Source organism: Takifugu flavidus, chromosome 1 (assembly GCF_003711565.1).
Source record: "Takifugu flavidus isolate HTHZ2018 chromosome 1, ASM371156v2, whole genome shotgun sequence".
Taxonomy (NCBI): Eukaryota; Metazoa; Chordata; class Actinopteri; order Tetraodontiformes; family Tetraodontidae; genus Takifugu; species Takifugu flavidus.
In genome coordinates this window covers 23490321-23509889 of record NC_079520.1, presented here as the reverse complement: position 1 = coordinate 23509889, position 19569 = coordinate 23490321, and the positions used below count along the sequence as shown (strand labels likewise).

At 43.9% G+C, this 19569-nt stretch overlaps 3 protein-coding genes across 6 annotated transcripts in view; 2 read left to right on the top strand and 1 right to left on the bottom strand.

Moving 5' to 3' along the window:
• Positions 1-2219, top strand: part of crygmxl2 (crystallin, gamma MX, like 2) — a 30427-nt gene extending 28208 nt beyond the window's left edge. The window contains exons 1-3 of one of the 2 annotated variants that reach the window (XM_057046973.1): positions 649-721; positions 1166-1408; positions 1895-2219. In XM_057046973.1, the coding sequence (XP_056902953.1) occupies positions 713-721; positions 1166-1408; positions 1895-2170 (528 nt within the window). In that variant the 5' untranslated portion in view covers positions 649-712 and the 3' untranslated portion in view covers positions 2171-2219. Of the gene's footprint in view, positions 1-648; positions 722-1165; positions 1409-1894 lie in introns of those variants that run through there. The other variant, XM_057046982.1, reaches the window with a different exon arrangement.
• Positions 2220-2529: 310 nt separating this feature from the next.
• On the top strand, positions 2530-3985 carry crygmx (crystallin, gamma MX). Its single transcript, XM_057046998.1, has 3 exons — positions 2530-2647; positions 2958-3200; positions 3348-3985. Exons 1-3 carry the CDS (start codon positions 2639-2641, stop codon positions 3621-3623), a joined length of 528 nt encoding a protein of 175 aa, XP_056902978.1. The 5' UTR covers positions 2530-2638; the 3' UTR covers positions 3624-3985.
• A 2024-nt stretch (positions 3986-6009) lies between these two features.
• Positions 6010-17862, bottom strand: aldh18a1 (aldehyde dehydrogenase 18 family, member A1). 3 transcript variants are annotated; one of them, XM_057047355.1, is made up of 18 exons: positions 17572-17862; positions 17353-17444; positions 16352-16503; positions 15127-15276; positions 14930-15034; positions 14674-14832; positions 14059-14149; positions 11453-11577; positions 11065-11209; positions 10923-10996; positions 10724-10823; positions 10357-10577; positions 10125-10262; positions 9847-10042; positions 9652-9773; positions 9312-9498; positions 7166-7261; positions 6010-7077 (listed from the first exon to the last, which is right to left on the bottom strand). In XM_057047355.1, exons 2-18 carry the CDS (start codon positions 17435-17437, stop codon positions 6845-6847), a joined length of 2379 nt encoding a protein of 792 aa, XP_056903335.1. In that variant the 5' UTR covers positions 17438-17444; positions 17572-17862; the 3' UTR covers positions 6010-6844. The 3 variants fall into 3 exon arrangements, with proteins under 3 accessions (XP_056903335.1, XP_056903340.1, XP_056903349.1); XM_057047360.1 differs by having other exon boundaries at positions 14680-14832; XM_057047369.1 differs by lacking the exon at positions 16352-16503.
• Positions 17863-19569: the final 1707 nt, after the last annotated feature.

Genomic DNA, 19569 nt, shown 5'->3' with positions numbered 1-19569 from the left:
CAAGCCAACGACTCACACCAAACATCTATGATTTTATACAAAGACTCAAACATTTGCCCAGAACCACTGCTTTGGTATCGCACACATGTACACACAGGCGTGCACACACAAAGCAATTCTGTCTGTGCATCTGCAAACAGGTCAGTCCCGTCTGGCATCACAGCACAACTGCAGGCTATGGAAGCAAAAACAGACAGCGGATCACTGTAGATTACATCAGCACCAGACTTCACTCCCTCCCTGGTATCAGTACTACTTTCCTTACAGAGGAGTTGAATTACAAATTGAGAAATGGGCAAATGGGAGAACCTAAACCCGGAACATTTCTCCACACAAGCAAGTTTTTCTTAAAAAACAACACCTCACTGACAGTACAATTTAAAAGCATTGTGGATGGGGGGCCACATACCTAAAAGGCCTTTGTGTGACATTTCAAAAGCTGCATCACAAGGTTTGCGAAAGAACAAGGGTCGCACAAACACAGAATAGCACTTGTATGGCGTCTGTTATGGGGAGGGTGGGGTGTTGATTCTATAGGTAAACTCTAGCAGGGACGAGATCATTTACCCATGCTGTCAGACAAAGGGTCACTATATGAAAAGGTAAAGAGTAGTATTCCCTGACGTGTTAGAGGCCACATCGTCGGGGAGAGTATAAAAAGGACTCGTGGTTGCCACTGGAGCTACGGTGCTATAACCACAGTGCTGCAACCATGGGAAAGGTATGATCTCATTAATGATATAGGTGGAAGTATGAAAAAAAGACAGGGGAATTGGGAATTTTTTTTTGGGTTGTCTTTTTTTCTTTTTCTTTGCAACAGTTCAACTATCATACAAAGGGGGGAATGCCGTGGATAGCATTTTATAGTGCAGCTTTGAGTGGAAAGTACATATAAGTGTTGTAAAGGGAATGTCTGTTGAGATCAACAGTTTACATTTTACACAAAGATGCCAGATTCATTGTATGTGCATGATAGCAACAATTTCTGTCTCCTTAAACTTGAGCCTTCGACAGTCTGTTCAGCCGAGCACTGGAAACAATATCCCAATTTACAGAAGATGGTGGAAGGTTAATCTTGTTTAAGGGAGAACAGTGTCCCCTAGAGTCAACATGCGGATACTGCAACCTTCTCTTTGACTCACGCTTGTTCCTTTCTCCTTTCAAGATTATTTTCTATGAAGGGCGTAGCTTCCAAGGCCGTCACTGGGAGTGCAACACTGACTGCATGGACACCTTTAGGCACTTCAACTGTTGCAACTCCATCCGTGTCAGTGGTGGGCACTGGGTGGCCTATGAGAAGCCTTTCTACATGGGTTACCAGTACATTCTTGGCCCTGGAGAGTACCCCGACTACCACAGCTGGATGGGCTTCAACAACTGTGTGCGCTCCTGCCAGATGCTCTCCCCTGTAAGTCAATCAAATAGACAGATAGGTTTGGTAGTCCCACCCCCATCCCCACTTCTCACCTTGTACATCAAAAAGGGCTTCAGAAATAGCTGTCAATCATAGGCCGTTTGATGTCATTTACAGATACTACGACAGTTCATAGCATAAAAGTCTGTGTTGCGAGGCCCACAAGGAGACCAAGTCAGCCTTTAAAAGGAATATGACATGCCCCCCATAAGACCCTGTGTCTTCATTTTAATTCTGTTAGGCACATTGAGTGTTTTCTGGTACTTCAGGGAGGGGGGTGAAATATCTAATTTTGTCATGCTCTAAAGGAGTTGTTGCACATTTTAATCTAGTTACTCAAAGAAACAAAGTACGAGCACTGACTGGAATTTAAAGTTCAAGAAAACATTTCAGGACAGAAAGATCAACGAAAGTACTCTCTAGGGATCCCACCTACCGACGCGGAATAATAACCATGTACTTTATTAATCTGACACGCAGTACAGAGGATCCTACAAGATGAGGATCTACAACAGGCCTGACCTAATGGGAAACATGATGGAGTTCATGGATGACTGCCCCAACGTGTACGAGCGCTTCCGCTACAGTGATATTTACTCCTGCAACATTTTGGAAGGTTTCTGGATCTTCTACGAGCATCCCAACTACAAGGGACGACAGTATTTCCTGCGCCCTGGCGAGTACAGGGCCTGTGGTGACTGGGGCTGCCACAATCCCATGGTTGGCTCATTCAGACGGATTCGGACTCTCATGTAAACTGTGTGCGAGGCAAAACAAACATTAAAGACATTTCATTGTCAAACAACTGTGGCGTCCTAGCACTTATTAGAACATTACACTTTGGTGAAATGGCAAATGTCAACGCATTAAATCCCGCTGCTGTTAACTGAAACATCGTTGTCCAAATCCTGCCAGTACAAACAACTTCTCTTCACATGCTCCTCGCTCAAATCTGATCACTCCAATTGGGCACATTTAGCAACTCTTATTGTGGCTGTTTGAGAAAGTGCAGGTGTACAGTATTTTCTGCAGTCAGACAGAGGTTTAGCGGACAAAGCGGCCGCTCGCAGCTCACCAGACCTACAGTGTTTTGTCCTCTATAGAGCGAACTGTGCTGACGCGACAAAGCTTTGTTTCCCATTTGTAAAAGCGCCTGATCCCAGCGGGGTCTATAAAGACTTGTGGCAGAGCCCGGCGACTAGTCTGGTCTGACCTAACGCAGATATGGCCAAGGTAAGATTTGCTAAATAGAGTTTATTTATTTTAATTGTGAAAAGCGCAGAAAGCTGTTATTGTTTGTTTGTACAAATAATCTTTATAATTGCTGGGATTTTCCTTTTTTTACCATATTTTATAATGTATTTGATTCCCGTTTTGCTTCATTTCGATATCTTAGTCCCTTAAGCTCTTAGTATTTCAAAGGTCTTTTCCTGGTTCAGAAAACGATTCACACTAAAAGATCCAGTTTGCCGTGAATATTACTAACATCACATTGGACATGCGTACTGCTTTTTTGGCATAATCCTCTGTTCCTGTCCGACAGATTATCTTCTACGAAGACAGGAACTTCCAGGGCCGTCACTATGAATGCAGCAGTGACTGTCCCGAGATGCAAAACCACTTCAGCCGCTGTAACTCCATAAGAGTGGAGAGCGGCTGCTGGGTGGCCTACGAGAAACCCAACTATGGCGGATATCAGTACATGTTGCACAAGGGCGAGTACCCCGATTACCAGCGCTGGGCGGGCTTCAACGACTGCATCCGCTCCTGCCGCATGGTGCCACCTGTGAGTCCTGGTCTTGTCACTAAGTGTTTCCTATAGTAGCCCCATCTTGAGCTAAGTTCTGTCCTTTTTAAAGCGTGTGGACTAAAAGCTTAGTGTGTTCGGGGTTAAGTCACTGTTATTCTTCCTGAATGCTTGTGTCTTCTCTAGTATAATGGGAACTACAGGATGAAAATCTTTGAGCGCTCTGACTTTGCGGGTCAGAACCTGGAGCTGATGGAAGACTGCCCCAACCTTCACGAGCGTTTCCACACCCGTGACATCTCCTCCGCAAATGTCCTGGAGGGCTACTGGATGCTGCACGAACACCCCAATTACCGAGGACGCCAGTACTTCCTGCGTCCTGGGGAGTACAGGAGGCACAGCGAGTGGGGGAGCTCCAGCTCTACCTTCGGTTCTCTGAGGCGGGTCACTGATCTTAACTGATTCCCACCCTCCCCCCACCAACCCACCTTTCTTCCTTTTTTTGAACCCTGATTGCTCCTCACAGCTAAGCATCCCATGCTTCCGCTCTACACTGTTTGAACGTTTCGTCTCAACACTGTGGCGTCCAAACCTGAAATCACACCTCGACAAGGTTTTTTCGAGGTGAGATCTGGTTCTGCCGGGTTGCTCTGCATTGTTTGGTAAAGCTTCCCGGGCTCAGTGCTCACGGTAAAAAGGAAAAGGAAAGATTCCTTTGGTTGTCCCCCAGCAAAACGGTTTCGCCGCAACGGTCCCCAACCTCCTGTCCTACTGGAATGACAATAAATGAAAACTTGATGAAAGTCAACTAAAGGGAGCCTTTGTTCATTTTCTATTACCTACTACAGCTGTCATTGTAAGACAGATCATGGGAATATGGCTTTTTCATGAATCTCTTTAGTATGGTAATTGAACTTTAGTTTCATCCAGCCACAGAGTTCGACGCACAAGTCAAACCACTGAGGTCCTCGGAAGACCAAGAGTTTCTGCACTTTTTTTACCCATGATATTGTCGTTCCGCATACACAAAGAAAAATTATCAAGGATACAGAAGCTTAAGCTTTGAACACGGATATTAAAGACCGGGAAAAGGGGTATCTGAGGATGGGAATGTAGCAGTCTTTATGAGATCACATGGTACAGAGTCAGCGCACTGGGTCCATGAAAGATGCCCATATTAGATCCACATCACAGGGCCAGTGCCAACTCAAAGAGCTGGAGTCAAAGTGGCCTGATATTAGCCCCAAGCATCAAGCTCTCTCAGAACAAAAAACTCAACCCAGGCCGCATCCCTGCTCATGCATATTTCATCAGCTCCAGATAGAAGACCCTTTCAGAAATAAATATCAATTATTGAAATTGTTAATTAGACGCTGAGTAATTGGCAAAGATGCACATGAATAAGTAACGCCGACCATTAATTATTGATCCTGAAAAATTTGAAGCCCAGCAGGGAGTGCATTTGAGGGTCTCACAAGATCAAGCATGACAAGAAATATGAGTTTTGGCCTTGAGTAATGTCCGATTAAAGCACTGCCGGCTTTGCTGCGCAAGTCCGGTGATTTGCCCACGCTGCGCGGCTCACGTCTCTGGACAACAATAACACCCAGCAGTCATCTCAACGTCAGGACAGTGCAACACGGGGGCCCATCAGCTACAGTCAGACAGCAGATGAGAAGAAACTGCAGGCTGGAAGACCACGGTCGGGAGTTAAGTTAAAGTCACCGAGGCCGTGATATCATTGGAATTCAGGAGGAAAGCACTCACACCTTCAACATCAAAAGTCCCTGTGTGGACTTGTTTTGTTGTGTGATTTATTTCAGTATTTCCAGTAAAAATCTGGCAAGGAGGAAAGAGCGAACGGAAATAGCCTCAGAAACTATGCAAACGGCCACGTCTCGCATATGCCCACATGCGTTATAAACCTAAAAACACTTCTATAAGAACTCATGGAATCAGCAATGTTGGGTATCCTTAGAAATGACAGAAAGGGATTCAAACATCTGGAACTGAAGAATGTGTACGTTTTTCTGATACTTTTAAGGCTCTCATCCTGGATGCGCTTCTTGTTGTCATTTCTGGGGAGGCTTCAGCTCGCTTCCATCCTCGTGTCTTCTCAAAGCACTATGCTCCTCAGCGAAACGCCATCACTTAGCAGGAAAATAGAGTAAATACAGCAACTGGGTATTAATGCACCTGCACCTGAATCACTTCTGTGACTATAAGAAATCAACTTTGATGATAACAATATTGTAAAATACAACTCCCTGCATCAAAGCGGCAATACGCGGCGTCCCTGCATTGTTCCGTCTCTACCTCCAGTCGTTTAGATGATATTTTCAATTGTCTCGCACATTAAAACAGGGACAAAAGCAGGAGATCCGAGTTTCGTCTCCCGCTTTATCTCTGAACCCTTTGGACTTGGTGATGGGAGGCTGATTGAAGGGTAAGTAGTGCGTTTTGGAGAACGAATTCTTCAGATGCCAGAAGAGAAAGAAAATGAAACCAAGAACATCAGCCTGTGATTCCATTATTAGTCTCAGTTCTCCGTCTCCCTCTTTTCATTTCTGATGGCTGGATAATTAAACCTCTATAGTATTGTCTTCCATCTTCCTTGCCCCACTTCCAGCAATGCGAATTCCCCTATGGGCAACTTTAAAAAGGCCCTTTTTAGACATCTGTTTTTCACATCAGTGCGGGGTTTTTTTTCCTCCCCCCCATTAATTTGTGTTCTTGTGAAAGTAGAAAGGCTGCTGCTGGGACAGAGAAACGCACGTTAAAAGAAGAAAAAAACAAAAAAAACCCTCAACAATTCAGCTGCAGGAATCAAAGAAAGGTAAGAAACACATCTACCAAAGTGTTTTTATTCGATATTACTGTCATTAAACAACTAATATCTGTCCTTGAGAGAGCATCGGAAGAAATCCGATTTCAGGCAGGATTGATGCAGAGTTTAATTTTAAAGGCATTCCTGTTCTCTCCTCTGCAGCCTGAAGGAGCCAGCTTGTCAGTTAGAGCTCCAGCACTGACAGAGGCCCCACAAGGAACGGGTAAAAAAGAAGTGCGCACGTTTGGCAACAGTCATTAAATAATAATGATAAAACACCTCACTACAGTCAATGCAAGTTGGATTGTCTTTACTTACACCCAAAACAAAAGTTCACTTGTAAAAAGCTCATAATAGTTTGTATTATGCAGTTATATTTGATTGAATTAATAATAATATAAAGGAATCGTTTGTCAACTGTACCATCTGACAAATGTTTATGTTTTTTTACAGGGTGGATTTTATTTTATGTCCTGAGGCATATTAATTTGGTGGTTTTCACCTTATGACACAATAGATCTTTGAAGGGGATCACAATTTGCCCAAAGTTTTGCATCTGATCTTACAAATATAGTATAAATATAGTATAAAAAAAATTAGCACCAATTAAATCAATTCATAATTGCAAATAAACCTGAGGATCCTGGCATCACCAAGTTGTAAAATAACAATAGTATCAGTTCTCCTTTCATCATTTTTCAACTTTTTCACCCTTCTGATCATTCCCGGAGGTCTTTTGTGCTTTATGCTACGATTCGTCTAAAAGAGGCACAAATGTGTCATGTTGGCGTCGGGCTTCATGAGTGTGTTTGGCATTATGGGCCAGGAACCAACGGCAGTACTTTTAGCTCCGTGGTTACGCATCCATGAGACTGCTGTCAAAGTCTCTGGTCTGGTTACCGTCTTTCTGTCCAGCGAGAGGCTCCCCTACAGGCAGGTTTTCATGAAGATATGTCATTGTGCCGTGATCGGAGAAATCCGCCGCCGTGTGCCCGTCACCTCTTAGGACCCACTTGGAGGTGAGCAGTCCCTCCAGGCCCACTGGACCGCGGGCATGGATGCGAGCTGTGCTGATGCCAACTTCCGCTCCTTTAAGAGGGAAAGTGTTTTTAGAGTGTCTAATATGATGGAAAAGCTACTATTAACATTTTTTTTTTTTAAATGTTGCATTACGTACCCAGTCCAAATCGGTAGCCATCAGCAAAACGTGAACTTGCGTTCCAGAAAACACAAGCACTGTCCACCTGATGTAAGAACTTCTCTGCCGTATCCTCTGTAACATAAACACAGCTCCTTCATACTAAAATGTTATCTTGATACAGTTTTTGTTTTTTTACAGTTCCACTTTAACTGAAAGCTAAACAAATGACACAAGCTCAAACAGAAGAAAACTGGAGGAATTTGCAAGTTCCCTCACACTTGGTTGTACTACAGTCTCAAATCCTTACCTTGAGCCACAAATAAACATTATTTATTGTTAGCCAGTCCAGTTTTGGACTCTCATATTAATATTACTACTTATAACGACTATCTATGATTAAGCGTTTGTCTATTTAGTCTATTGCAGCCATAATTAATACGTCTCAGCTTTAACACTGACGCGATCTTATTTTAATCGTCGTACCTTTGACGGTCACCAGAGGGCAGCAGCGTACTCTTCAAGATCCACATGCAATAAAGTGGAACTGCACTAGTTTTGTTGTACTTTTTAAATGCGGAATCAATTTAATTTAAAGACGTTTTGTTCTTTGAGAGTATCTGTGTCTTTATTCCTGAGATCTCCTGATATTCGTAAAAACCAAAGATGTCATAAAAAGCCAGTGCGGCCACAGCTATGAAGTGGGAAAATGGATGCTGAACCAAATGGCTTTAAACATCATGAGTTTGGAGAGATTCAGTGCAACAGCTCGCTTAAAAGGCAAAAAAAGTGACTGAGCGTGACCAAAAGTCTTTTGAACTGTCTTTTGGCATCTGTTCCTGGTTTCAAATGTTGCTCTGTCCCCTATACTGGAGTCACAGAGGGAGGTTGTGCACTCATCCTGACAACAAAGTGTCACTGCTCATTAATCGTGGCAGAACAAAGCAAGGATGGTGTGTCTGGGGAATCAAGCGTAGGACAACTTGGTGAATATTACACAATTATAGGGTGAGAAGGCTGCACAGTTGCTTATAACGTCCTAATCTTATTTGTATTTTATTTATTCTATTTCTATACTTTGTAAATACAAAACCTACACTACAGTTATATTAAACCACTTTAGGCTGCTACTACAATTCAATTTCCCTACGGGGATGAATAAAGTACATCTTGAATCTAGAATCTTGAAAATATCCCTTAGAGGTCATACAGTTGCTGTTGATTTGTCAGTTACACAGCTATGGTGTGAATCTCCCATTCCACCATATTCCAAAGGTGCTCTATTGGATTAAGATCTGGTGACAGTGGATCTTCTGTCATCTTCCAGAAACCAGATGAGATAATATGATCTTTGTGACCTGGTGCATTATCCATCAGAGAAGATGGTCCACTGTGGTCATAAAGGGATAGCCATGGTCTGAAACAATACTCAGCTAGGCTGCAGCATTCAAATGATGCTCAATTGGCCAAAGTTTAACAAGAAATTACCCCCAACCGTTACACCAGCAGCAGCCTAAAGCATTGATATGAGGCAGGATGGATCCATGCTTTCATGTTGTTGACGCCAGTTCTGACCCAATTTTGACTCATCTGGTCAGGCAGTGTTTTGTAGCCTCACTTTCATGTTCTAAGCTAACAGGAGCAGCATCGTGCTTGTTCTTCTGCTGCTGTAGGCCACCTTCTTTATGGTTCGATGCATTGTGCCTTCAGAGATGGAGTTCTGCATTCCTTGGCTGCACTGAGTGGTTATTTCAGTTACTGTTGCCTTTCTCTCATCTGGAACAAGTCTGCCCTGTCTCCTCTGACCTCCCACATCAACAAGGCATTTTCCTCCACACAACTGCTTCACTAGTTTCTCTTTTCCGGACCAGTCTCTGTAAACCCTAAAGAGGTTGTGCGTGAAAATCCCAGTAGATCAGCAGGTCCTGAAATACTCAGCCCAGCCTATCTGCCACATTCAAAGTCACTTAAATCCCCTTTCTTCTCTATTCTAATGCTCACTGTGAGCTTCAGGAAGTGGTCTTGGCCACATCTAAAAGCCTAAATGCACTGAGTTCTGGCCCTGTGATTGGCCGATTAACTATTTGTGCTAGCAAGTGAAGAGATTGACCTAATAAAGTGCTGAGTGTAAGTTTAAATGGAAAAAAGCTTTAAGAAAACAACACTGAAGTACTGGACCACTTACCATTTTCTGTGATGATAGTGTCTGTGTGGAAGCTGCCATACTTGTGAATATGATCCACTGCATCCTGCATGCTGTCCACCACCTCCAAGCAACACTCCAGGTCGCTGTATTCTGTCCGTAGGGACTTTGCCTCAGACGGACTAAATGTCAAATAGGACGCAAATTGAGGGCCTGCATGAATCTTTACCTGATGATACCACAGGACAATAAAAAAGAAATTATTTCACCTGCAGAAACAACCAAAATAGGTTAATAAACTAATGTTAATATAAAACTCTATTTTCCAATTTCTATAAACTCAGGTTGCAGTTATTGCACTGCTGTTTATTTAGTATTTCACCTGCTCAGTACGCAGCATGTCAATGATCTGGTCAAACAGGGGGGTCCTGAGGACATCCCTGTGGATCAGCAGAGTTTCCATGGAATTACATGCAGCGGGGTAGTCACACTTGGAATCTCTGACTGAAACAGGATACATGACACGTCAGGGGTCCACACATCCACACCGAAGGCCAGAGAACTAATGTGACCTCACCTATTTTGATGACTTTGTCAATGTCAGCCTCCGTATCGATGTAGACGTGGCAGATTCCCTCACTATGGCCAAGGACCGGGATACCTTTGGCTGCCCGTTGAATTTCCCGCACCAACTGGGATGAACCGCGGGGAATAATCAAGTCGATCATCTTGTCCAGTCGGCACAGATCCTCTATCTCTTCACGAGTGCTCACCTGGTAACAAATACCAGTTTGTCCGTGACTGGAAACTACATGTTTGCCACTCATCTCCAGCTTTGTGGGAACCTTGTTTTACCAGTTGAACAGCATCTGTGACTCCGTGCATGGAAAGAGCTTCCTGGGTGATTTGGTGGAGAACCCGGTTGGTGTTGGCAGCCTCTTTGCCTCCTTTCAGAAGGAGGGCATTGCCACTGGCTATAGCTAATGCCGACACCTGTGAACGACAAACTTTATGATGGCACCATGTCAAAAGAAATTCCGAAAACAGGAGCCAGAAATAGAAATGAGCTCGACCCTACAGTATATACCTGAGGAAGGCAGTCAGGCCTAGCCTCAAAGATAACCAGAAGAACCCCAATGGGCACAGTGATCTGCTCCAGAACGAGGTTATGAGCCACCCTCGTCCTGCGCAGCACACGCCCCACGCTGTCCTGTGCAGCCACCGCTATCTGACGTAGACCAATGGCCAAGCTGTTGAGTTTAGATGGTGACAAGCTCAGGCGCTTTAGCAGGGCTGCTGATAAAGAGCCTGTGAAAAGGAGCGAGTACTTAGATTTTAACTCCTACAAGTGAGGTAGAGAGGCACTGATGCAGGCAGTTCAAACATCTATCAACTTTGTAAGACAGCAAAGAAGAAAAAGATGAACACTCAATTAACATTTTTGAGATATACACCTGCATTTATGGCCAGATCCATATCCATCTTGTTAGCAGCCAGAATCTCTTCCTTTCTTTCAGTCAACAGCTCGGCTAACTGACAGATAATCTCCCCCCTCTGAAAATGCAGTCAAAATGAGCAGGTAACACAACTCTCCACAAGAGGTCAGTGTTGCCCTGATTCAAGTTGAACAACAGTGTTGGCTGAGCTCATTACCTGGCCTGGGTGCAAAGACGCAAGAGTCCGTCCGCAGCTACGTGCCACTTCTGTCTGCTGCTCCACAGTGGGACCTGGTTGAGTGACAACACAGATTTTAATAAGGACACAGGTACTTCGGTCACATTCCAGATGTACTCACCTGCAGGTTTGATCTCTGTAAAGAAGGTTCCCACCTTCTTACCCTCTACAATGTCAGTGATGACATGACCTGTAACTTTGGGGTGGGTTCCATTTGCAATGACCACAGAGGTGCCACTTTGCAAGGCCCAAACAGCCGCTTTTACCTATAACAGAACGTCTTTACTTGAAGAAAAACATTATTTAATATATGTAACTCTTCAGATGCGTAAAATTAGAGTCTGGCTTCAAGATTTTAGTAAAAATAAGTATCAAATGGCATGAACGTTGCATTCAGTATGATCGATTCACTTATTTTATCAAACTACTTAGACAACCATTGCAACTGCTCTCTAAATAACTGGGAAAAATAACTTGAACATAAACAAAGCAAAGCAGTTTGAACCTACTTTGGCCTCCATTCCCCCAAGACCAACTCTGGACTTTGTGCCGAAAGTGATGGACTGCTGGTCCCCAGGGTAGAAGATGTCAATCAACTTGGCATCGTCTGTTCCCGGAGGGCTGTCATAGAGGCCTAAAAGATCAAACAATTCCCGAATTAACTGACTTGCTCATAGACTGCTCCTGAAATGCTACGCAGGAGGATTGTTGTGTATAAAATCACCATCTAACTCATAAATGTCACATACAGTCTCACACCGCCAGACGCGTTGAAACTCCTCTAGCTCCCCCTACTGGTGCCATCAATCCACATCATTTCAGCTACAGAGTCCAAAGTTTAGTTTATCAAACAGGTTTCTTGTTCTATGAACCAACTATACCCAAGTTGGACTATGACATCATCAAAAGTTACATTATACTATCTGAGCCCATCCCTGAAATTGACATTAATTCATATATTCAGATATTATAATTTAAATCTAGAAAATTTGTATGTTTTATGTGCTTTAATCAAAGTTTGTTGTTTTGAAAATTCATCTTGGACCACATGACTCTCTGATTGTGGCTGGAGTATGTTTGATTTGGGAATCAATGACCACTGCCACATTGCCAGTGTCAGGTTATATCACATTAAGATAACGACTTCTAAAATTATCATAAAAAGATTTAGAAATTTCAAAAATTGAAAATAATTATGCTCCTATGAAAAAACTAGAATAAAAACAGACCCAGCCCTGGTTCACTATTGAGCTGTCGGACCTATTTGTTAAATGACAAAGCCTGGGCTCTTGCCGGATGCAGTATGGAATTGTGCGACTGTGCCACTTTCAGACAATTCCGCGATAAATGTACTGCTCTAGATCATCACACAGAGTCTAAGTATTATATTCATCTGATCTATCACTCAGACCCCAAGACATTTTGGAAATCAGCAAAAAGTGTATCTTAAGCTTGATGATGGCATTCTAAAGGACCAAATTGTCATCTGAGAAGCTTTCAACCGACATTTTACTACTGTTGGCCACCTTTTTGATGGTGGTGTCAGCATTTTCTCCATGTGTAACAACTCAGTCTCAGTGGCTGGATGATGAAGCTTTCTTTTACTCACAATTTCATCAAGTGGCATTGCTAATATATGGAAAATTGCAAGGGTGGTCCCCCTTCACAAGGGTGGTGATACCTCTGAGCTGGATAAGTACAGACCCCTTTCCAAACGCCTGCCTGCCTTTCCTGACTGGAATCCTCAATAAACCCTCCACCTAAAAGAATCCCTAACAAATAATTCCATATTACCTTATACCCATGGTTTTAGGCTACAGCAAAGCACTCTCACAGCCATAACTGATCTCTCTAAGGCTTTTTGAGTCAGTAAATCATGGATTTCTCCATGAAACTCTGGTTTTAGCCCCACGACTCGCACTTGTTTCAAAGATTATTTATCAGATTGACAATGGTTTGTCTCTCTTGGGTCTCATCATTCCAAACTCTTAACATTAATAAGGCTGTGCCTCAAGGTTCAATTTTAGGCCCTGATTTCTTCACAAATTATATAAACAATGTATTCATCATTATATAATGGTTATTCTCATTTATACACAGATGATGCCATCTTACGTTGCATCACAAATTCTCCAGAAACAGCCATAAAAACTGCAACGTTTCCTTCAGTATCCTACAGACTGCATTTAATAATCTTAAACTTACCCTGAATGAACACAAATTAAATGGATGTTGCTTTAAAAAAAAAAAAAAAAGTGAGCAATACTTGTTAGCTTCACCTCCACTAGACATAGATCACAAATAGAAAAGTCTGTGTACACATATGGATTGATGACAAACTTCCACTGAACTCTCACAATAATCAGATTCTAAAAAAACATTGGTTAAATGATTAGTTTTCCCTGTACTGCAACAAATCAAATTTTCAATTAGCTTGGAGAAAGAGAAGAGTTGAAGCTGGTTTTTATGTCTGTTTTAGATGGGGACATGTTTGACACGCATGCCTCTACGTCCAATCTCAAACCTTTAGATGACATTTACCATTCTGCCCTTAGATTTATGAGTGGAGCTGCACATCAGTGTGCTCTCTACAGCTCTGTAGGGTGGTCCTCCTTAGCTCTTGGCCCTCGTTGGAAAACTCCCACTTGCAACTTTTCATTACTTGTTCATCCCTCGAATACTTATAACACCCGCTCAAGCCCTTGCTTACATCTACAAAGTCCTAAATTCTGTACTGAGATAGGGAGGACATCCTTCCCTCGTATTTGGAAGAATCTTCAGCAAACTCTCAAACTAAAATGATCTCTTGGTCATTTCTAATCAATAATGACTGATGTTTATTATTGCGTTTAGATCTGTTATTCGCTTTTCTTCACTGTGAATGAGACTTTCCTCAGTGTACTCACGGGTCAAAATAAAGGTAAATAATAATAATACGTAAAGAAATACATACAAATCAACAGCTGATAAATTGATGAACGCGTGACTACACACCCCAGGGCAACCTCCTTTAAAACACAGAGACAGGCAGGAGTACTTATCTCCCAGGGAAGAGAGTTCACAGATGGCGTTATCTAACAGCTGACCCAGACTGCCGTTGCCGTAACACACATACCCTCCACGTCAGACAGTGCGATGAGCAGGTCAGCCTTTATTTCTACAGCGAGCCGTGCAGCCAGACTGTCGTTGTCCTTAATGCTAATCACCTATGGAAGCAGAAAATTGCTGATATAAGCGCCTGCTGACAGAAAGGCCACTGGAGAATGTAAGCCATCTGCCATTTAAGCTCAATTTAAAGTTTTAAAGGCAAGCTGATGACAGGATTTTTGGGCAGATCAAGATTTTCAGACACCACGAGTGAATCTTATGATCTCAAAATTGATTAAAAGAAGTGGAATAGAAAGAAATGTGAGTTATTTCAGACCCAGTAGAAAAGGCATCCAGTTAGTCACATACCCCTCCAGCAGGAGCTCCTCCTTAGTGACTGCATGCACTGCCATGCACCCCCTCAATGCATACATGCCGTAATAGTGGAGGGCAAAGCTGATAAGGTGAGGGAGGGTGGCAGTGAGTGGGAAGGTGGGGGGGGGGGGGGGGGGGTCGTATAAAAAATGTTGCTAGTGAACAAATTTTTCTACAATTAATAAGCACTAAGTCTAGCAACAACTCTTGCTGCCATTGCCACCATCACCACTACCAGTGCTGCCCTCCCAAAGCTATCTGTACCCACATTTACCCCCTGCAGGTCGCTATTGGGCTCTGGAGCGGACACCACAGCATCGTTGGTGTTGATGATGGGCACGATGTTCATGCGCAGCAGCTCCCGCAAGGTGCTGTTCAGGTTCTGCCTCTTGTCGTCGTTGTGGAAATCCAGATTAGTCACCAGGATCTGACGACACAGACGGGAGACAGGAACAAAAAAGCCGAGTCAGGACATAACTTGCGCTTGACAAGTATGCTAATCATGTATTAAGTGAGTTAAATACCTGCGCAGTACACGTGCTATACTGGGTAAACATGGCCTCATACAAAGCCATGAGACCACTCTGTCCAGCTGCAGCACAGGCCCGAGCCTCCAACACTGGCAGAGCCTGTAACACAATAACATATATGTTGTTACATACTTGTGAGTATATGAAGTTTAAAAAAAACTTAAAAAAGGAGTACATTGGAATTCCATTACCATATCTTTGAGTTGATTGTGACCTGAATGCAGCGCCTGTCTGACACTCTGGGACAGCAGGATCTCATGTCTCAGTCGCTGCTTGCCAAAGGCCACTGCTCCACTGGTGACAATCATCATTTCCCTGCCTTGGTTCTGCAACATGGCCACCTGGATACAAGGTAAATCTGGGCTTAAAAGACAAAAATCTCCTTTACTTTCTCAAATGTGTTGACTAATTATCTTTGTCTGTGTAAATTCTCAGTCATCCAGGTCATTGTATCCAAGGTAGTTTTCTCTGTCAACTGGACTGGGTTTCTTCTCTTGAAGACGTTTCGCCTTCTCTCCAGAAGGCTTCTTCAGTTCTGAAATCGCTGGGGAGAGAGCTTGAAAATATAGCCCCTGTGGACCATTTGCATGCTAATGATCCGGGTGGTCACCTGAGAGTCGTTAGCAGGGTCGTTGGTCGGGTCGTTCACCTAGTTTCTGTTGAGGTGTCTCCCCTTTGTCTGCTGGGTCACATGGTGATGAGTCACTGGGTCTCCTGGAATGGTGTGAATGTTTGTTTTGCTGTTGGAAGGAGTGGAGGACTGCATTGTATGTGGGTGATAGGAAGTGCCTCAGGCCAGCACCTCTGTTTAAGGATGGTTTCTCCAATTTAAATTGGAAGGAGTGGAGGACTGCATTGTATGTGGGTGATAGGAAGTGCCTCAGGCCACCACCTCTGTTTAAGGATGGTTTCTCCAATTTAAATTGGAGGTGGTGGCCTGAGGCACTTCCTATCACCCACATACAATGTAGTCCTCCACTCCTTCCAACAGCAAAACAAACATTCACACCATTCCAGGAGACCCAGTGACTCATCACCATGTGACCCAGCAGACAAAGGGGAGACACCTCAACAGAAACTAGGTGAACGACCCGACCAACGACCCTGCTAACGACTCTCAGGTGACCACCCGGATCATTAGCATGCAAATGGTCCACAGGGGCTATATATTTTCAAGCTCTCTCCCCAGCGATTTCAGAACTGAAGAAGCCTTCTGGATAGAAGGCGAAACGTCTTCAAGAGAAGAAACCCAGTCCAGTTGACAGAGAAAACTACCTTGGACTAATTATCTTTGCTATATTTTGATGTCCGCGTTTAAGGATTGAGACTTCTGCTTTAACTGAAGTGATCATGCATATTTGCTCAAAATGGTCTTTTAATGATACAGGAGTTGAAGATTTCCAAATGCTCTCCCACCTGCTCCACAATTGAGGCCAGCCTCCCCAGAGCCAGGCCACATTCATCGCCTCGGGTGACCACAGCGCTTCCCAGTTTGACCACGATCCTTTTAGCATGACGGAGTTCGCTGCGGTACGCAAAGGAGCTTCCATTTGCTCTCCCTTGCAGAACTGTACAGGTGGATAATTCTGCTTAAATGTCACTCATCGAATGCAAATCAAAAGTTTCAATCGTGCAATTTTAGCAAAATATTTTTTAAAAATGGGACTAGTTTGACACATGTTATGGCCAAATTTGAAACTCCTGAGCGGATCGAACTATTGGCGATTGAGTTTGCGCACACAAACATTTACGTGTGGCAAAATTGTGCAAACATGCTTTTTTGTTTTATTGATTTCATGTGGGAGACCGAGGAGGGAAACCCCACCCCCGCGTCCATCTGTAACCCGAGAATCAACATAATCACACCCTTCAAACTGCCACATCAGCAGCACAAGTAGAAAAGTCTGTGCTGACTTTACACATCTCTCTGGAGCAATGAGGCGCACGAGGAATGTAGAGACAGAAAGACAAAGCATCAACACCAGAATAGGACAGAAAATTGACTGCAGAAGAAAATCTTAGTCATATTTCCCCCCACACACAATTAATCTGCTGTTCTTATGAAATAAAATACAATTTAGAACAGATATTTAACTAACCTTTCAATGTGACAACCCCTATTGAACAAACTCCTTATTGAGCTACTTTCTTTTAACGTTGACGAAAGTATTGCAATTGAATTGATAAATAAACCAATGTTTATTTCACCATTTTCCACAGCCCATCTAAATATGCATTTAATAACAGGGGTATGCGCAATGAGTACTGTGCTTCAAATGTAAATGTAAGAAGTTCCTGTATATAATCTATGGAAGATTTCAAAATTCAAACTGGGAATGTTGCAGTGATTGAAATTGTATCTTTTTTTCCATATGCATTCTGGAGCTTAAACTGCTGACATGTGCGGCATCACTCGCCTGCTGCCGGCGTTCTGATGAGCAACCTGCATACGTGTCTCTGGAGGTCCAGCGGGCTCCTTGTGCACAGTCTTTGAAGAAGCATGGTCTGTCTGATGAAGTTGCAAACACACAAAATCACTTACTTTCACTTACTGACTGTTGCGACGTAATGTTTCCGTGCACGTATTTATGGCGACACTCAAACTGAAAGATTGTTTATGAAGCTTTTGTTCTTACTTGAGCGTCTGATGTTTCACGTTAGCTTCTCCTGTACGTGCCGACGTCTAGTCGCCTATTTTCTGCTTCTTTTAATCACACAAAAAACTTCGTACAGGGGTCTTAATAAGGGTTGCTCCTCCTCCCACCGGGCGCTGCTGATGAAATTGTCACCGCCAATTCAGACCGGAAAAAACTCGGACGCCTCATAAACATTCCCACCCTCATCTGCATCCGCTAACGCCGGCAGCATCTTTGTTACACGACAGGAAAAAGATGGTTTCGAACACAGCACATTTCTTGTAAAGCGGAGCTAAAGTTGAATGGTCTGACGGAAATCTGCCGAACGTCGGTGTTAGAGAACCTTGCGTTTCAAAATAAAATGCATATGTCAAAAATGTTTGACGTGCAAAGTTTTTCAACGTTGACGCAACAAGTGGGTTCTATTTCATTCCTTCTCACCACCAGAGGCGGCGCTGTAAGCACCGGATGTTCCATCTTTGACACACACACACCCCTTCCCCCAAAATACAGAAAACCCTACATCACTCGATTTATGAGACGATAAGATACTGTGGGACCTCTACTTACGAAATTAATTGGTTCCGGAAGTTGTTTCGCAACCTGAAAATTTCGTAAGTAGAGATGCGTTTTCCATGTAAATGCCCTAATCCGTTCCAAGCCCCCAAAAATTCGGACATATTTTTTTTATAAATCATAGAAATCCATCAAAGCATGTAACAAATACATGTTAGAATTAGATTACCGCACAATAAATGTAGGAATTCAGTGCAAGGCTTCTCCAGGAACAAAATGAACTTTATTACAGGCTAATCTTACATTAGCCGTCATTACTAGCAACGAACGTTAACACTTGTGGTAGCACCACCATGTAATGGACAAACATTCGAACACCCTCAATAAATAAAAGTTAAACAAAGACGACGCTGGGATACACACATACCTGTACATATTGACGTCCCTCCTGGCCAATGGGATGACAGGAAGATGCTGCGCGATAGCCAATGGGATGACAGGAAGATCTTTAATCTCAATCTTTATTTATTTATATAGCATCTTATACAATCAAAATTGTTTCAAGGCGCTTTCCAGAAACCCAGGGCCTAACCCCAGACAAACAACAGTGGCAAGGAAAAACTCCCCTTTAACAGGAAGAAGCCTTGAGCAGGACCAGGCTCATGTAGGGGGACCCTCCTGCTGATGGCCGGCTGGGTAAAGAGAGAGGAGAGGAGAGGAGAGAGAGGAGAGGAGAGGAGAGGAGGAGAGGAGAGGAGAGGAGGAGAGGAGGAGAGGAGAGGAGGAGAGAGGAGAGGAGGAGGAGAGAGGAGAGGAGAGAGGAGAGGAGAGGAGGAGAGGAGAGGAGAGGAGAGGAGAGAGAGAGAGGAGAGGAGAGAGAGGAGAGGAGAGGAGGAGGAGAGAGAGAGAGAGGAGAGGAGAGAGGAGAGGAGAGGAGAGGAGAAGAGGAGAGGAGAGGAGAGAGAGGAGAGGAGAGAGGAGGAGAGGAGAGAGAGAGGAGAGGAGAGGAGAGAGGAGGAGAGGAGAGGAGAGGAGAGGAAGAGGAGAGGAGAGGAGAGGAGAGAGGAGAGGAGAGAGAGAGAGGAGAGGAGAGGAGAGGAGAGGAGAGGAGAGGAGAGGAGAGGAGAGGAGAGGAGAGGAGAGAGGAGAGAGGAGGGGGAAGAGGAGAGGAGAGGAGAGGAGAGGAGAGAGAGGAGAGGAGAGGAGAGGAGAGGAGAGGAGAGGAGAGGAGAGGAGAGGAGAGGAGAGGAGAGGAGAGGAGAGAGGAGAGGAGGGAGGGAGAGAGAGAGGAGAGGAGAGGAGAGGAGAGGAGAGGAGAGGAGAGGAGAGGAGAGGAGAGGAGAGGAGAGGAGAAGAGGAGAGGAGAGGAGAGGAGAGGAGAGGCACAGAGCACAGAAAGACACACAAAAATACACTATACAATGGGTCAGCGGGGCCGGAGGTCATCATGCAGCTCCGAAGGCAGCGATACCTGTAAATAAA